General features: G+C 38.8%; 2 protein-coding genes across 4 annotated transcripts in view; one reads left to right on the forward strand and one right to left on the reverse strand.

Annotated features, from left to right (window-relative positions):
- LOC118280341 (ankyrin repeat domain-containing protein 50-like) overlaps positions 1 to 16,590 on the reverse strand; it is a 28,348-nt gene extending 11,758 nt beyond the window's left edge. The window contains exons 1-3 of one of the 3 annotated variants that reach the window (XM_050701940.1): positions 16,347 to 16,590; positions 1,225 to 1,340; positions 94 to 248 (exon numbers count right to left, since the gene is read on the reverse strand). In XM_050701940.1, the coding sequence (XP_050557897.1) occupies positions 94 to 248; positions 1,225 to 1,335 (266 nt within the window). In that variant the 5' untranslated portion in view covers positions 1,336 to 1,340; positions 16,347 to 16,590. Of the gene's footprint in view, positions 1 to 93; positions 249 to 1,224; positions 1,341 to 2,790; positions 2,984 to 12,196; positions 12,246 to 16,346 lie in introns of those variants that run through there. The other 2 variants (XM_050701938.1, XM_050701939.1) reach the window with 2 other exon arrangements.
- The window catches only part of LOC118280249 (scavenger receptor class B member 1), a 271,827-nt gene that overhangs the window by 220,834 nt on the left and 32,602 nt on the right, over positions 1 to 18,391 (forward strand). The window lies entirely within an intron of this gene.

Consider the following 18,391-nt stretch of genomic DNA (forward strand, 5'->3'; position numbering starts at 1 on the left):
GATGAGGGGCCGGTCTCAAAAAAAGTACGTAGTTTTGCAATTGAAAGAATACCCTATAATTGAAAAATACAAGACTAAAAGGAAATAACCTACCCGTGCTCAGCAGCAAGATGCAAGGCGCTGTATCCACAATCATCCCTGGCGTTGACATCACACCCTCGCACCACGAGCAGCCTCGTCGCCTCCAGGTAGCGTTGCCAGATGGCGTAGTGCAGCGGCCGGAGACCCTGGGTCACTGGCTCGTTCACCTGGGGATATGAGGAGATGATGGTTTTTTGAGACAGGGATTGGAAGGCTCACCCCCTATTACATGGGACTTATAACACAAATGGTGAAAAGTGGGTGTACATTGTATAGCGGCTTACGTGTCGTAATGTGCACCTCTGCCTACCCCTTCGGGAATAAAAAGCGTGACGTTGTGTGTGTGGATTGGAAGTAAATTAGTTTTGTTGGGTTAAACGGACAAGGGGAGTGTTGTGTTACGCGGCCACAGGCCCGCATCGTACGCACGCATGCACGGATTTTAGTTTGTCTTGTATAGAAACTCATACAACTGCGTCCACTGATCCGCATCGTACGGACCGCATCGTCAGCAAATCGACGTGAAACAATGCTTGTGTTATGTTTCGTTGTGTGAGTGAGCTTACTGGAGGCCCAATTTCCTCTTCCCAATCTTCTAAATCCTCGATTTCCCAACAACCATTAAATTCCTAACTCTCAAAAGGCCGACAATGCACTTGTAACGCCTCTGGTGTTTCAAGTGTCCATGAGCAGCGGCGATTGCTTACCATCAGGTGATACGTCTGCTCGTTTACCGGCTTATTTCATAAAAAAATAAACATATAACAACAGACATACGCAACACCAGAGGAGTTACAAGTGCGTTACTTTTCACACACACGGCGAAATAAAAACGCAAGTGTTGTTTCACTCTGGTCGACGCGACAAAGCAGCACCGAAGCTCTAAAGCATGGCCTTCGCACAAAATGTCTGTTTTATAAAATTCTACAGAGCCTCATCTTACCACCACAGATGGGGCCCAGTAGGGCTGATGCCTGATCCGGAGCTGCGGACTACCTAGCGGGTTTACCGGGGCTCCGGCTCGAAAAGCAGGAGTAGGAACGGGGTGGTTTTTAGTCAGTAAGTGTCTGACACTCCCTCTCGCCTCGCCCAAGGCGAGAGAAGCCACTGGATGATTTTCCCCCTTAAAAAAAAGACCCTCACCTTGGCTCCACAAGCCAGCAGTATGCGGATCTCGTCGAGCGGCACCATCCTGATGATGGAGTCCGCCAGCTCCCGCTGCAGGGATTTACCCAGGGCCACTTCCGAAGGCATCGTCACTGGAAACAAGGGAAAATGAACTTTAAAGACACTGAGTTAGAGTGCTTTTCCAAAAGAGCTGTGCTATGTAACTATGCTACGAAGACGTAAAAGTTAATCTGTGAAACTATGTGACCGTTTCCACTGATACTAAGCTATGTAGCTGTGCGAGGAAGATGCGCAGCTCAAATATATCGAAAGTAGGGAAGCCATCCATAGCACACATTTATATCACGCATCTTTCCGTATATAAAAAACATCAGCTTAGCTGAGTCCGTTTCCATCAGTGTAAAACTATGTGTATCAATGCGTATGATTAGTGGAAGTCAAACGTATCCACAGCAACGTAGCATAGCACATCTCTGGTGGAAAACCCTTAAAGATCAGGAGTGGAATGTCAATGGTAAGAACCGCACAAATTATGTTTAGTAAAAGAAGGATAAATAATTACTACGCCGTAGCAGGCTATATAGCTACGCCGTAGCGCCCGTAGCAAGCTACGAATAACAGTCAGTCTCTCTTACTAGAGATACAATATTGACATAAGCTTCATACCAATTTATATGTCTTAATTTATTTGTCGCCTCAAACATATAATTATCTTCTACAAATAATTTAAGACCAAAATTAGCCAAATCGGTCCAGCTGTTCTCGAGTTTAAGCGAGACTAACGAACAGCAATTGATTTTTATATATAGAGATAAATAAATTCTACATTTAAAAAGGTTATTGAAACTTGCCATAAGTAAACAAAAACATAAAACATAAACAAATAAATAAAGAAAGTCGAAAACCAACCAACAGTTGCAATATCAACCTTGTTTTATTGTATTATAATATATACGTCCTAATTTAACACCTAAAATAATAATCGTAATATTATCTACTATCCAACCTCGTATCTATCTCCTAAAACTAAATGCACATCGTAAAATCACTCCGTTGTAATGTGAAAAGAAAAAAAATCTTCATTTCTCTTTCTTTAGTAAGTAATACATAGAAATATATTTTATATAAAACGGTTTTAATAGGCTTATATTGTATAGTTATCAAGATTAAGAGTGTGTACCAAATATCAGATCGATCGGACGTCAGGAAAGTAAATGCCAATTACTAAAGTTCTAACAACCAAACACGTCAAGCTAAAGCAAACTGTTTAAAATAGATTCAGGACCTTTGTAAGGAATGCATAGGGAATGCATAATACGAAAGGTAGAGGAGAGAGGACTTAGCCAAAGCCCAGTCAGAATTGATTGAAGCCTCAAAGTGCGACGCAAATATAAGTTTACAAAACTTGTAATTTTTGAGCAATAAATGAAAATGAGCCGACTTTATTGTTGCATACGTTGTCTTACTTTTATTTCTTTTTGTAGGTGTCGACGGCCGACTTATTGGCATTTGTAATCTACCGCAGAAACTTAACTAAACAAAAGAAAATCGACCAAAGTAAATGATAAAAAGTCAACTCACTTATAAAAGTTGGCATGTTTGCGCAAAAAGCCAAAAAATCCGCTCGTCCAAACGAAGAATCAACAAAAACACTTCAGAATTCACACTAAGACACGAATATCACGACACTAGATCAAGAAATAATAATTCACAAACACAAATACTAAAGTCCAAATAGAATTTTGGCAACGGAATTACAATTCGACTTTCCTAGGAGAGATGTTCACTCATTGGAAAACAAAATACGACTGCGGATAGTGTCAATTGGTTTTCTACATATACGACACAAATACGACGTTACAATCATAACAAGAGTCAACAATGTCATTAATAAAAAAAACATACACACAATTGTCTTTGCCAAAATATTCATACGCGGATAAATAGCCCATTTATTCCCAAAAAGAATTCTGGGAAATCCTAGCGCGCTACATGTCACACAGCTTGCTACGCGCTGTAGTTACAGCTGTGTACAGTCTGTCACTCTCTCAGTACTCCCCCACACTCCCCTAGCGCGCTACATGTCACACAGCTTGCTACGCGCAGTAGTTACAGCTGTGTACAGTCTGTCACTCTCTCAGCACTCCCCTACACTCCCCTAGCGCGCTACATGTCACACAGCTTGCTACGCGCAGTAGTTACAGCTGTGTACAGTCTGTCACTCTCTCAGCACTCCCCTACACTTCCCTAGCGCGCTACATGTCACGCAGCTTGCTACGCGCTGTAGTTACAGCTGTGTACAGTCTGTCACTCTCTCAGCACTCCCCTACACTCCCCTAGTGTTACACAGCTTGCTACGCGCAGTAGTTACAGCTGTGTACAGTCTGTCACTCTCTCAGCACTCCCCTACACTCCCCTAGCGCGCTACATGTCACACAGCTTGCTACGCGCAGTAGTTACAGCTGTGTACAGTCTGTCACTCTCTCAGCACTCCCCTACACTCCCCTAGCGCGCTACATGCCACACAGCTTGCTACGCGCAGTAGTTACAGCTGTGTACAGTCTGTCACTCTCTCAGCACTCCCCTACACTCCCCTAGCGTGCTACATGTCACACAGCTTGCTACGCGCAGTAGTTACAGCTGTGTACAGTCTGTCACTCTCTCAGCACTCCCCTACACTCCCCTAGCGCGCTACATGTCACACAGCTTGCTACGCGCAGTAGTTACAGCTGTGTACAGTCTGTCACTCTCTCAGTCGCCAGTAACGGAAGAGTTTTATCAGTATTGATTGATTATAAGTAGTATATTAGTGACAATAGTACGTATAAACAGTCAACATGATTTGATTTGTGTGTAGGAGTGCCTGCCAACAACGTATCAATGTGTTGTAAGTATGTTCTATGGTACTAAATACTGCGTAACTGATGCTGTTTAGACGTAATATGAATTCACGCGTGTTGCTCAAAGGTGAAGGGAAGACTTGCAGTTATATTTTTAACTGACTTTAAAGAGTAGGAGGTTCTCAATTTGGGTGTTGTTTTCGGTTTCCCCAAATTGAGCAAAAAGGCAATTCTGGAATATCCTTTTCTCTAAGTATTTCAAGACCGTTTTGACCACCCTATAATTTAATTGTGGATAAAACAAGAAGCCTGAATTTTCAGTTAATAACTAATGAGACATTGTATTAACGGTATTTTCTTAAATATCTGTCATCAGTGCAGTCATATTTATAAGATCTATGTAACTCAAACAACGAAACAATCTTAATTAAAATATTTTTTTTATTAAATAAGTTCACAAGCGATCTTATCGCAACATTAAAGGAGTTTCAAATGTATTACCGGCCTTTTATGGATTGGATATTTAGAGATTCAAGGATTGAACATTTAAATATTGCGGTTATTAATGTCGATTAAAATCTGTATTAACACATATTATCCTATTTTTTACCCCAAAAAACGCGAACTAAACCTTTGACAAAAGCGAGTAACACATAGTTTATAAATAAAACCAACTTTCTAGACCACATGGCGCTTCCACATGTGTTTTCAGTTCAGCAGTGAAAGCATATTACGACACAAGGAGCGGTGAGGGTGGGCAGAATTCCAAGTGCTAATGCTTTAGTTTGGAAGTGCGTGTGTTTCTACACGTGGAGATTGTGTCCGTACAATAGATTACGCCACGTGTTTTGTTCAGTTGTGATGTAATTTGAAAGTCATCTTCTGGTTTATGTATGATGATGCACATTTTTTATGGTTTGCTTTCTGCTTTAAAAAAAACGTTGCCCCATATAAGGATTTTCTCCTGTGTCGTGTGTGCGTTTACAAACATACAAGTTCACATACACATGACACCCAGACGGCGAATGGGGCGGCTCGACCGGAGTGATACCAAGGCCTCACCACCGAAAACAGATGTGAAACAACGCTTGTGTTGTGTAAGTAAGGTTACTGGAGGCCCAATTACTCCCCTTCCCAATCCCCGATTCCCTAACAACCCTTAAATACCTAATCCCCAAAAGGCCGACAGTGCACTTGTAACTCCTCTAGTGTTGGACACCCGTCCATGGGTGATTGCTTACCATCAGGTGATCCATCCGCTTGTTTACCGGCTTATTCCATAAAAAATGCCATTGACGTTTCATGGTCATAGTGATATCCTACTTAGGATAAATCTATGTCACAATGGAGATACAGAAGTCGAACCTAGGTCACTTGACAAGGCAACCAATCAATCAAGTCAATTTCACCACATTAACATTGATCTTGATCACAAATGGCCATTAAATATAAAACTTGACAATAAATCGATTAAACCTAATTAATCACAAGATATTTATTATTAACAATAAGTCGTACGCAACGTGCGCATGTCTGTCTGTCCGTCAGGAGACGCGTGACACTATCTATCATTGTGTAACATGCTTACCGCGGCCGCCTCGTGGATGGGTGACCACGTGTCAGAAGATACTGATTTAAAGAGAAGTTTAATAAGATTCTATACCTCTGCTATGGATGCGTGCTATGGACGGTTTCCCTATCGATACATCGCATACTCGAGCTGCGCATCTTCCTCGCACAGCTACATAGCTAAGTATCAGTGGAAACGGTCGTATAGTTTCACAGCTTAGTTATTACATCTTCGTAGCATTGCTACATAGCACATCTCTGATGGAAAGGCACCCTTATCATCTTTTTTTTATTTTATTTTTTTATGGAATAGGTAACACCAGAGGAGTCACAAGTGCGTTGCCGGCCTTTTAAAAAGGAGTACGCTCTTTTCTTGAAGGTTTGAAGGTCGTATCGGTTCGGAAATACCGCCGACGACAGCTCATTCCACAGTTTTGCTGTGCGAGGCAGATAGTTTCGTGAGAAGCGCACAGTTATGGCCTGCCAAAGTGTTAACCATCTATATGGTGGGGATGGAAATGCTGTCGTGTAGGTCAATCTTATCATAAACGTCGCCTCGTCTGCTGTACACTGCTCGAAACTAGTAGAGCTTTTCTCCATTAATTTATGTGAGTAAACCGTGATTTTTTGTTAATTTAGAATGTGATGTCTCACGATAGTTACTACAAAGATGGGTAAGTTTGTTTGTTTGGATGTTTGTCCGTCAATCACGCTGATGAAATTTGGTATACAGACTGGGCATGAGCTGATACGGGTGGTAGGACAACCCACGGGAATGCAGGCGAAGTCGCTGGCAGAAGTTTTTTTTTAAGTGGGGAGAATCATCCAATGACTTCTCTCACCATGGGCGAGGCGAGAGGGAGTGTCAGACTCTTACTGACTAAAAACCACCCCGTTTCTACTCCTGCTTTTCGAGTCGGAGCCCCGGTAACCCGGTATCTGTATTGTATAAAAAGATATGAAACTGTTTTGCAGTCACGTATGCACAGGAGTTTTCCCCGATAACATATTACTATATATACTGCAGTACAAGATTAAGTATTTTTTGGGAAAAAGTGTTTTTAAAGGCTAATTGGAAAGTACCCAATTTCAAAAAGAAGACTCGAGGAAGATGCCAAATAAAATTTTCGCAATGATCTCACCGTCTACGTTAACGGAAATTCAAGAATGATAGGTACCTATTCTACGAGTATTTAGTAATGTTTGTATTTAGTAAGTTTTCTGTATTACTAATGAAGAGATTTGGCAACAATACAAGAAAGAAATGAGTTCATTCGTTACAAATTAGATAATTGAGCAACAACACTGACTTTATACGTTTTTAAACTGACATGGTCACTTGTAATATCATTAGAAGCTGAGACGGGATATTTACTTACCGTGTTTATTAGTTTTTGTGAACTGTCTTTTATTAACCCCCGACGCAAAAAGAGGGGTGTTATAAGTTTGACGTGTCTGTCTGTCTGTCTGTCTGTGGCATCATAACTCCCGAACGGAAAGGGGACTTATATGCGAGTGTTCATAGACATGTTTGATGAAAATCGGTTGAACCGTTTTAAAGTTATGAGCGGTGAAAGTGACGTAAGCGGGAGATTAGCCGAAGGTCTGCAAATATACTGAGATGGGGTCTCAAATTAAACCGCACTGAAAGAAGATATTGAAAGATATTATTTTTTCGTATTAACAAAAATAAAAAATTAAATAAATAATTAAAAAATAAAAATTAAATTTAAAATTTAATAACAAAAATATAAAATTTTTAATTTAACGTTTTATTATAAACAAAAAATTTTGCACCAATGTAATCTTTAGCCTACTTATAGAAACAAAAACTAGTAATTAATAAGTCAAAAAAAATAAAATAAAAGCGAACGAGTTTGACCTTAGATGTAATCTTTACCTTAACAAGAATCGAAATTATAGTAAGTATATGTAATATACTAAGCCTAACTTAACCTAACCTACCTATAAAAAGTATAAAATAAAAAATTAAATTAAAAATTTAAAAAACCCCGACATAAAAACTTAATTTCCCTTTAAAAAGTAAAAAATAATAAAAGAAACTTAATCTTAAAGTAGCTAAGAATGTACTAATAATTCTAAAAAAAATACGTCTCGTTGGGGGACCGCATTCATACGGACTGTACACCGCCGCCCGCGCTTTACTTTAATGTTAACACCAAGCATGTGATACTTATGAACAAATCGTAGATAAGTAAAAAATAATTAGGTGCGGTCCCCCAACGAGAGACGGATTTTTTTTTAGAATTATTAGTACATTCTTAGCTACTTTAAGATTTCTTTTATTATTTTTTACTTTTTAAAGGGAAATTAAGTTTTTATGTCGGGGGTTTTTTAAATTTTTAATTTAATTTTTTATTCCTCTGCTCATAGACATCCCGCATATTTATTTTTACATTTTTTTTCCTTACAAAAATCATTGCTCCACAGTAGGATTATCTCCTGTATTGTGTGTGCGTTTACAAACGTACAAGTTCACATACACATGACACACAGACCCGGAACAACAATTTGTGGATCACACAACGAGTTGCTCCGTGCGGGAATCGAAACTGAAACACGTTGCACGGCAACTAGTTGTCGTTGGTACGTTTCTAACCTGCATCATCATGCACTTGTATAATTTGTAAACGCACCTACAATACAGGAGAAAATCCTAGTGTGGGGTAACGTTCAATAAAAAAGAAAATACCTTTGCCTTAACCGTAAATTGAACTTGAAATGCGATAAAAATATTACTATATGACCTAAATGAACTTACTATTCATCCAAAACATTCCAGATTATTCGGAATTCGTACAACTAACACAATTTATTGAGAAACAAATACAAGGTTTAACCTGAATGCAGAAACAAAACAACGTCGAGTTATGGGCAAAATGCCACGAGCAGCTTCGGAACAATAACCTCAAATCATACACAAAGAGAATCACTACAAAGCTACGAAGAATCAAACTCACACTCGAATGGTTCCGTACCTATCTTATTAATATTATAAACTAATATCTGCCAGCGACTTCGCCCGCATTCTTAAGTCATTCTGTTTCCTGCATTAAATTCGTCTAGGGAAGTGGAAACTATCGTTTTCTTTTTCTTCTCCTTTAATAATATCTTCTGATTTATTTCGTTGCGGGATCCAAGACAGTCCTTCATGTCCCTGAGACGCGTTGGACTTCAGTGTTCCGGTGTTTTCATGGTTGTATCTACTGTAGATCCTGGTGCACAGGAGTTGCAGCGGTATGGGAGGATGTGGCGGACTTGTCCCATTAAAAAAAGTATACTTTTCAGTGCGTTCTCCTGCTCTTCGAGCGAGAGCGACGATAAACCCTTGCGATACGGAACTCTAAAACTGCTACGATTGAAACAAAAAAGTTTTTGCGTAGTACAATCATGTGGTTTGAGAACAAAACAAAGTCGGCTTGGATTCGTGAATTGCGCCGAAAATTCGTTTGTTTACTATAAAGATTACACATATATTATGTATACAAGAGGTTTATATACAGTGTTTGTATTCCGACAATAACAAACCCGGACCTATCTTATTTTAAAGTAGAATATACACATTTACGAAGTGACAACCGACCACTGTACTACCGTCTTTCCTGAGGCGGCCGGATGGGCATCTAGAATCCGCAGTCTATGTGCACCACAGATGTGGCCTGATGCCTGATCTAGAGCTGCGGACTACCTACCGGGCTTACCGGGGTTCTGGTAGTAAAGAAGGAGCTAGGAACAGGGTGGTTTTTAGTCAGAAACAATCTTTTTTTTTGAGTGGAGAAAATCATCCAATGACATCTTCCGCCTTGGGCGAGGCGAGAGGGAGTGTCAGACTCTTACTGACTAAAACCCCCGTTGCTACTCTTGTTTTCAAGTCGGAGGAACCCGCTAGGTAGTCCGCAGCTCCGTTTAGTCAGTAAGAGTCTGATACTCCCTCTCGCTTCGCCCAAGGCGGGAGAAGTAATTGGATGATTTTTCGCCCTTAAAAAAAATATCCCCATATCATGCCCCACAAAATATGTTGTTGTAATATTTATAAACTCTGTTTTACCTAAAACGTTCGAAATTTCTAGTAAGTCCTTAACATACTCGTAACCTAAAAATATAACCTCAAATGTTTACGTTACAAACGAAATATATGCCGTGAACTAAATTTAATCGTAACATTTACTCACAAAAACAATAATATTTATAACATTACACTTCAAAAACAAAACAGACAATCAATTAAATACTGTTGTTGGAAACACTTCGACGAAAACTCACAGAATTGGCGCGAAAATGCGCCATTTTCTCGTATTTTGGACGGCGGCCATTTTGGTAATTCTCCTTTTAAATTAATGACGCCATCATTGGAACTAGACAGACTGGTAGGAGATTCGTATTAATAAATTAGTTTGAGTTGAGAGACATGATTTATTTTATATTGCTTTAATGCTATTTATCTTTTGTTATTTATTGAAATTATCATTTAATATGAGTATAAATTATAGTTTATGGTTAAGTATAGTGATACTAGCGACCCGCCCCAGCTATATTATGCATGTATTATACATACTCGTATAAACCTTCCTCATGAATTACTCTATCTATTCAAAAAACTGCATCAAAATCCGTTGCGTAGTTTTAAAGATTTTCACATACACATGAAAATCAGACCCGAAACAACAATTTCTGGATTACACAAAGACTTGCTCCGTGCTTTCATATCTTTCATTTATGTAAACTTTCATAATTAACTGTAAGCGTAGGCGCACACCGCAAATAGCGAAATTGTTTGTAAACACAAAACGCTCGTGGCGCCACCTATCCATGCCATATGACAATCGGAACTAAGCAATGAAATGTCATTGACCGTTACAACGACCAGTTTATAAAGAACTCTCTTTCTTTTGAATTTTATAGGAATTTCGTACATTTTAACGTGTCAGGGTAAATTGGTTTTTGTTTATTTGGGAATGGTCCAAATAGGAAAATGCGTGCTTTTTCGTTTCAAGGTGAAATTGTTTATTTTTAATTTAATTTCGTACGATGATAGTTGGAAAAGCGATGGTTGAGGTAATCGTTTTTTTGATGACGAAATTTTCTTAGAAAAGGTTCGTTATACGCTCAAGGTGACTTGAAAAAAGTGATGATTTAAAGGAAAGTGTTAAGACATTAGAGTGAAATACATTTGTCAACATCCCGATACTTCACGCACACATCCATAGCACCCATCAATCTATATAAAAAACATAGCTTAAGTGAGTATTTTCCACCAGTGCAGGGGAATCATCCAATAACTTTTTCTGCCTTGGACGAGGCGAGAGGGACTCAGACTCTTACTGATTATAAACCCTGCTGCCCTGCAAAAGCTGTGAAACTATGTGACTGTTTCCACCGATACTGAGCTATGTAGTATATCGATAGTAGAGAAGCCAAATCCATAATACACCTCCATAACACGCATCCATAGATCCATATAAAAACTAGCTTAGATGAGTCCAAATCCATCGTTTCCACCAGTGCTATGCTATATGTACCAATGAATATGATTGGTGCAAGCCAAACGCATCCACAGCAACGTAGCATAGCACATCTCTAGTGAAAAAGCACCGTTATGGCAATGCTCTTACCTAGCGGGATTACCGGGGCTCCGGCTCGAAGGGCAGAAGTAGGAACGGGGTGGTTTTTAGTCAGTAAGAGTCTGATACTCCCTTTTGCCTCGCCCAAGGCGGGAGAAATCAGTGGATGATTTTCGCCACATTATTTTTTTTATGAAATAAGTGGCAAATGAGCAGACGAGTCACCAGCGCCGCCCATGGACACCCGCAACACCAGAGGAGTCACAGGTGCGTTGCGGGCTTTTATAAAAGGAAAAAACTAATAGTAATGCATCTTACATACTGTATCTAATGCTAGCTTCATTTATATGTATATTTTTAACGATAAATGCCAACCAATTCATAAATTTGGTCTACCTACACAAACAACACACTGATTTTGTGAATGAAACCATTCATTCTACCATCTCTACATAATTTGGCAAACAAATTAAATATGCAAGTAACAGTTTCAATCGAAAGTTACGAAATTGTGCATATTTTGACAGTTATCCAATATCCAATGTCAGAATACAAATCAATATGGCCGATACATTTATTGGACACGATTATTGCCGAGTGCCGCCAAGTGACTGTTGTACTGGGGCGATGAAATGTGTGAAATTCTTATGTTGGGTTGGTTCAACCACGAGACGATTATATTTGGGAGTTTAGGAAGCTTTTTAGCTTTTTTAAAGCACTAATGTGTTTCCTGATGGGTATAACCTGGGTGTCTTCAAAGTCCGAGTGAATAGGTTGCTCATGGGCAGACGTGCTCCATCGTAAGCCGCATCATGACTTACCATCAGGCGAGATAGCGGACAAACGTCGGCCCATTATAACATATAAAAAAAAACATGGGAGTTTAGGAAGTTTTTTAGCTTGCTGCTTTTTTAAAGCACTAATGTGTTTGCTAAGTGAATACTAATAAATCATATGCATAAAAATGATAGAAATGACTAAAATTCAAATACATACAAGTCCAAGAAATCTCGATGTGTCCCCACGACATTATTTTCACGAAGACGCATCACTTTTCACAGAAATAATTTTACAACAAATCTTCATATTTCAGACTAACATCTAGAATTCAGTCTAGATTTTAGATGCACTTTCCAACACTCACATATCACTAATGGCCGATGGCTAGAAAACAGGTTCCTCACCCAATATCGGGCACAGATCCAATTTCCGGACATAGCGATACAATTTCTAGTGGAAAATTCACGGTTATATGGCAATTTACTTTAAAAAGGCATTAAAATTATATGTTGTGTCTTTTATGTAACTGAAAAATTATGGGCTATTTATGGTACCTATATACATCTATGTTATATTATAAAGGAAAAGTGATGAGTTAGCAACAGTTTCTAACACATTATTAAATAAATTTGGTAGTTAAAACCAGGTATTTTCAGTCTATTATATTTATATTTGTGTCCATTTTTCAGTCCCAATGCCAATTAAATATTGACTAGTATCAAAGAACAGATAAACAACACCATGGCAATAACAAAATCCGCGCTTAAATTACACTTGACGTGCAACAAATTTTATATGACGACGACGCTACAAGGTTATCGCCGACGTCGACCATCGAACGTGTCTGCCAATCACGCGCCCGTTGCTATGGCAACCGCTCGCGTTTGACAGCCGAACTGCACGACGTAACCTTGCTAGGGCGTTTACACGCGATGAATTATTGATTTAATTTCATTGAGATTGTCAAATGTGATTTGTTGGTGTATTTTAAACGTTTGTAGTTAGGTAAGTGTAGTGGGATAGATAAAGCGATGAATGATGGACTGAATGAACATTTTGATTGTATCAAATGTTGTTTGGATGGTCAGACAAGTTGTTGATTTAATTTAGGTATTGATCACTATTGGTAGGCGGAACTGTGTTATGAGTTCTAAGGGCTCTAATCGAGTTTATGTTTGACGTAATTTAGACGTTATTTTTAATAAATTTAACACTAAGTTTTAATTACAATAATATTTTTGAAATGAAAGCTTAAAAAATGCAAGGTTTCATCATGTAATCAGCCACGTACTCTCCACTGCCTCCCACAGATCTCCACAATGACTTCTCTCGTCAGGGCGAGGCGAGAGGGAGTGTCAGACTCTTACTGACTAAAAACCACCCCGTTCCTACTCCTGCCCTTCAAGCCGGAGCCCCGGTAAACCCGCTAGGTAATCCGCAGCTCCGAAAGCGACTGTCTGCGACATTATTCTGGTCGTCTACATATGCAGTTTATTTACTCAAACCAATATTAATAATTCATTTCACTGTTTATTCAATGATCATTGCCAAAAACATCAACAAATAAATCGTTTAATAGCCCGTGATGTTATCAAAAAAGTACTTAAAAGTGAAAAGACAAACAAATATTTCAAAATATTTATCTGCAACATTAAATTTAAGTGCCAATTTGAAAGCATAAAAATAAAAATCTTTAAGTAGGTACTTTTTATTAATAATTAGCTCCTGTCTGCGTTCCTGTAGGATAGTGTTTATTCTACATGTTAGATTAGACCATAATCTACCTTTGTTTCAAATTTCACCCTAATCCGTTTAGCTGTTTTGACGCGATTGAAAAAAACATACACACACAAACTTTCGCCTTTTTTTATATTTAGAGAAAGCTGACGAATTTCTTTATTTAAAAACGCGTTAATCTCCGGAGCTACAAGTTCGAATTGAAAAATATGTTTTGTTTGGGATAGTAATATTGTGAAATATGGGAGAACCATACTTCGGCACGAATAGGCCGGCTCCATCGGAGTAATACCACGGCCTCACAGATAATCAACGTGAACCAACGCTTGCGTTGTGTCTCGTTGTGTGAGTGAAGTTACCGGAGGCCTAATTACCCCACAACACTAAAATTCCTAAATTCCTAACGTTCGTGCGTGTGTTCATGGGCAGCAGCGATTGCTTACCATCAGGTGATCCGTCAGCACGTTTATCGGCTTATAACATTAAAAATATTGATATAAACCATTTTATCCACTTTTAGTCCCTTTTTTTAATGGCCAAAAATCATCCAATGCCTTCTCCCGCTTTAGGCGAGGCGAGACAGAATATCAGACTCATATGACTAAAAACCACCACGTTTCTACTCCTGCTTGTCTTTCCGGAGTCCCAGTCAACCCGCTAGATAGTCCATACCACCGGATTACTTTTAATCCCTACACGGCCATATTATTAAACGGGTCATTTCAAAATGGCTGCCGCTCAAAACAAAATGGTGGATTATATTTAGCGCGCAGTGTTGGCCTCGGCCGTGACCCCGATGTAAAACAGTTCATGAAAAGTCATTGAATTTATCTTCCAAATATGTGTTTGTGTTTATTTTTGGTCTTTGTGTTGGAATTAATGCATGGGCATGTTTCTGCATTGTGTTTTGTTTTTTGTTGTTTCTTGTTTACCCATTTACAGTGGTTTTCCACCGGAGATGTGATGTGTTATTTTGCTGTGGATGTGTTTTTGGCTTCCACCAATCATATTCATTGGTTAAAGCTTAGCACTGGTGGAAATGGAGTCAGTTATGCTATGTTTTTTATTTAGAAAGATGCGTGCTATGGATGGCTTCCCTACTATCGATATATCGCATACTCGAGTTGCGCATCTTCCTCGCACAGCTACATAGCTTAGTATCAGTGTAAAAGGTCACAGTTTCACAGCTTAGCTATTACATCTTCGTAGAAAGGGCAGGCAGAGGTGCACATTACTGAGAAATTTTCGAGAAACCGAGAAAAGCCCAGCTATACTTTGTCCGACAAAACCCTCTTGCCCAGCAGTCGCACTTGCGACCATTCGACTAACAAGGCAGTATTGCTAGCTAATTGGCTGCAATAAAGATATTAGACATAAAACAATATGATGACATAAAAAGCAACTCGAAAAGTTAGAACTAGAGACGGTGAAAGCGTCATGCAAGATCATGGCGCTTGCAACGCGGCCTACTCTAATTTAACGAACGAACGAAGAAACTTCGCAGATTGCATACTACGATTCTATTTATTGCGAACTTTCGTGAACAAAAATGAACGAATTAAATGAAGATAAATAAATAGGTATTAATATGAAATTAAAAATAAAACGTTATTTCAAGTAATTCTATTAGTAAATCAATTAAACCTACGGCCGAAGATACTACTGAATTCGAAATCCATAATTTCTAAAGGCTTATACAATTTATTAACTTTGAATGTCAACAACCTTAAATCCAAAACTCCAATCTATTATTCCAATACCTCAAACGAAAATCCGAATCCAAAACAGATGGTATTTACAAACACAACCCACGCATTTATTCCTGGACCAACCATTTTGAGATAAATCGTGCATAACCTATAATTCAATATACTACATGAATATATACCTATATCTTAAACCATTGACGTCATTACTTGAAGCATTCAGTGGTGCAATAATAAAATTTTAACTTGCAATCTATCTATACACATATATAAAAATCAATTGCTGTTTGTTAGTCTCGCTAAAACTCGAGACCTGCTGGACTGATTTGGCTAAATTTGAATTTTGAATTATTTGTGAAAGTCCAGGGAAGGTTTAAAAGAAGTTTTCCGGGTCAGCTAGTATTTGATAAAAGAACTTAGACTACCTAAATACACTATCAATAGTCTAAAATGGCAGGGTATTCGCTCCATAAATCTTGAAGAAAAGGGCAGAATTACATCATTGGACACTTTTAAATGCCACGGTATTATTGTGAAATTTTCAAAATGTCAAAATGTCCTGATAAAGCTTTACCTAGGTTGAGAATTCAGATAAAACTAGAAATAGGTATTTCGCAAGGCAATCATGGTCGTATACGAACGGGATAAGTAAAGTAATTTAAAATATTGTTTAAGCTTTGGCAAAATTAGAATCAAGTTTACGACGAAAATAAATCCAGGTTTATCTCATAAAAATATAAATCAAATAAACAAAATATGTTCAAAAACCACGGAAACAAAGAAGCTTGACACCAAAAGACAAAAGCTTGCTCAATTTTAAATAATAATTCGTTAAATACCTATAATTCTGTAAACACAATCATAAATAGCACCTGTAATATTACGAAACATAGTATTAGAATATATAAAAATAAGAAACTCACCTTTTCACCACCTGACGTCGAAAAAAAAAACACAAAGGAATAACACACAACGATCTTTGTCTAGTAAAACAAAATGGCGCGCTTTTCCCGCGCTGTCACCTGTCAAACTACAAAAATTATAACCTCAAAATATCGATTCGACGAAAATCAATAAGTTTGATTAGTTATTTGTTTTGTTTTGTTAATTTTCTTTTTAAAAAGACGTCCGTACAGTGAAAATGGCGATATTGAACTGTTGTCGAGACGTATAAATGTAATTGGAGGGTTTCCAAACTGGCACTCTGCCAAATACGAAGTGCGTTGCGTCCGTTGTAGGGTGGATGGCGCTTTATCGGCCATCGGAACTGAACTTTGAACTGTTTTGACGTAAAAGGAAACTGGGATCTGGAATTTCTTTTTAATGATTTTTGGAGGCTGTTCAGAATGTAGAAAGTAAGGATGCTTTTTTTTGAGAGGGGATAATCATCAGGTAATTTCTTCTCCCGCCTTGGGTGAGGCGAGAGGGAGTGTCAGACTGTTACTGACTAAAAACCACCCCGTTCCTACTCCTACTTTGAGCCGGAGCCCAAATAACCCGTTAAGTTGTGTGCGAGTCAACGAGAGATGATACCACCCCTCACCTAATTTATCCTTTTCGTATATTTATATAGCGCTTAAGATCATGAGAGCACGAGGCAGGGGGCCGCTCCGTCTCGCTTTGTTTATTAATGTGCTGTGTGATGTTTGATTGTTTTCAGATTAATGTAATTTTGCTACATTTTTAGTCAGTTCCTGGTTGTGATTTTTTATTTAATTAAATGTTTTTTTTTATAATAAATATGTTTGTTTTATTCATTTTAAAAAAAATGTGAGTCACCTATGGGGTCTGTCGAATACCAGCACAAGGCCCTGTCTTGGCCCATTTCACCGCAATTTTTATTTACTGGTTTATGTAGCGTGTGAAATAAATGCTTTTTCCTTCTTTATTTTCTTTCACTAGACCAACGAAATATTCAGCCTTCCTTCTCCTCCACCCAATTTTATCTTTCACAAATAAATAAATATTCGCTATACCGTATACAGGTCCCCCCACCCTACTCCGCGCTACACCTTGCATCTCCCTTTGTATACCATTTGCGAACAAAGATTTCGCGAAGACAACGAACTTGTTGCTTACAATTATAATTGTAATGTTATAAGACAAACGTTTAATGTCATGTTTAGATTATAAGTGGTAGCTGTTACATTTGATTTGCCTGATCGTATCTATGTAAGGTAAACGAACTGACGGATCACCTGATGGTAAGCAATCGCCGCCGCCTATGGGCACCCGAAACACCTGAGGCGTTACAAGTGTGTTGCCGGCCTTTGGGGGGTTAGGAATTTAAGGGTTGTTGGGGAATCAGGGATTGGAAAAGGGGTAATTGGGCCTCTGGTAACCTCACTCACACAACGAAACACAACGCAAGCGTTGTTTCACGTCGGTCTTCTGTGAGGCCGTGGTATCACTCCGGTCGAGCCGGCCCATTCGTGCCGAAGCATGGCTCTCCCACACTTACTTAATAATAATTAAGAATGATCTACATGATCTTACTGCCTTTTTTAAATAAGTTTTCCCTGGGACGCGCCGGATTTCAGTGTTCTGGTGTTTTCATGTTTTGTATCTACTGTAGATCCTGGTGCACAGGAGTTGCAGCGGTATGGGAGCTAGTGGCGGGCTTGGCCCATCTATACTATACTATACTTAATATTATAAAGCTGAAGAGTTTGTTTGTTTGTTTGAACGCACTAATCTCCGGAACTACTGGTCCGATTTGAATAATTCTTTTTGTGTTGAATAGTGCATTTATCGAGGAAGGCTATAGGCTATAAAACATCACGCTATGACGAATAGGAGCCAAGCAGAGCGGGTGAAACCGCGCGGAAGTAGCTAGTATAAAATAAAAATAAGTTCTGTATAGGTCTTTAGTTTATCTCTCACAGACAAGACGGTGAAGCTACGAGCCGACAACGTGACGAGACTACAAACTAGATATCGCCGCTACAATTATACAGCGGTTAGCATC

The sequence above is a fragment of the Spodoptera frugiperda genome, chromosome 21, assembly GCF_023101765.2.
Source record: "Spodoptera frugiperda isolate SF20-4 chromosome 21, AGI-APGP_CSIRO_Sfru_2.0, whole genome shotgun sequence".
NCBI classification, from domain to species: Eukaryota; Metazoa; Arthropoda; class Insecta; order Lepidoptera; family Noctuidae; genus Spodoptera; species Spodoptera frugiperda.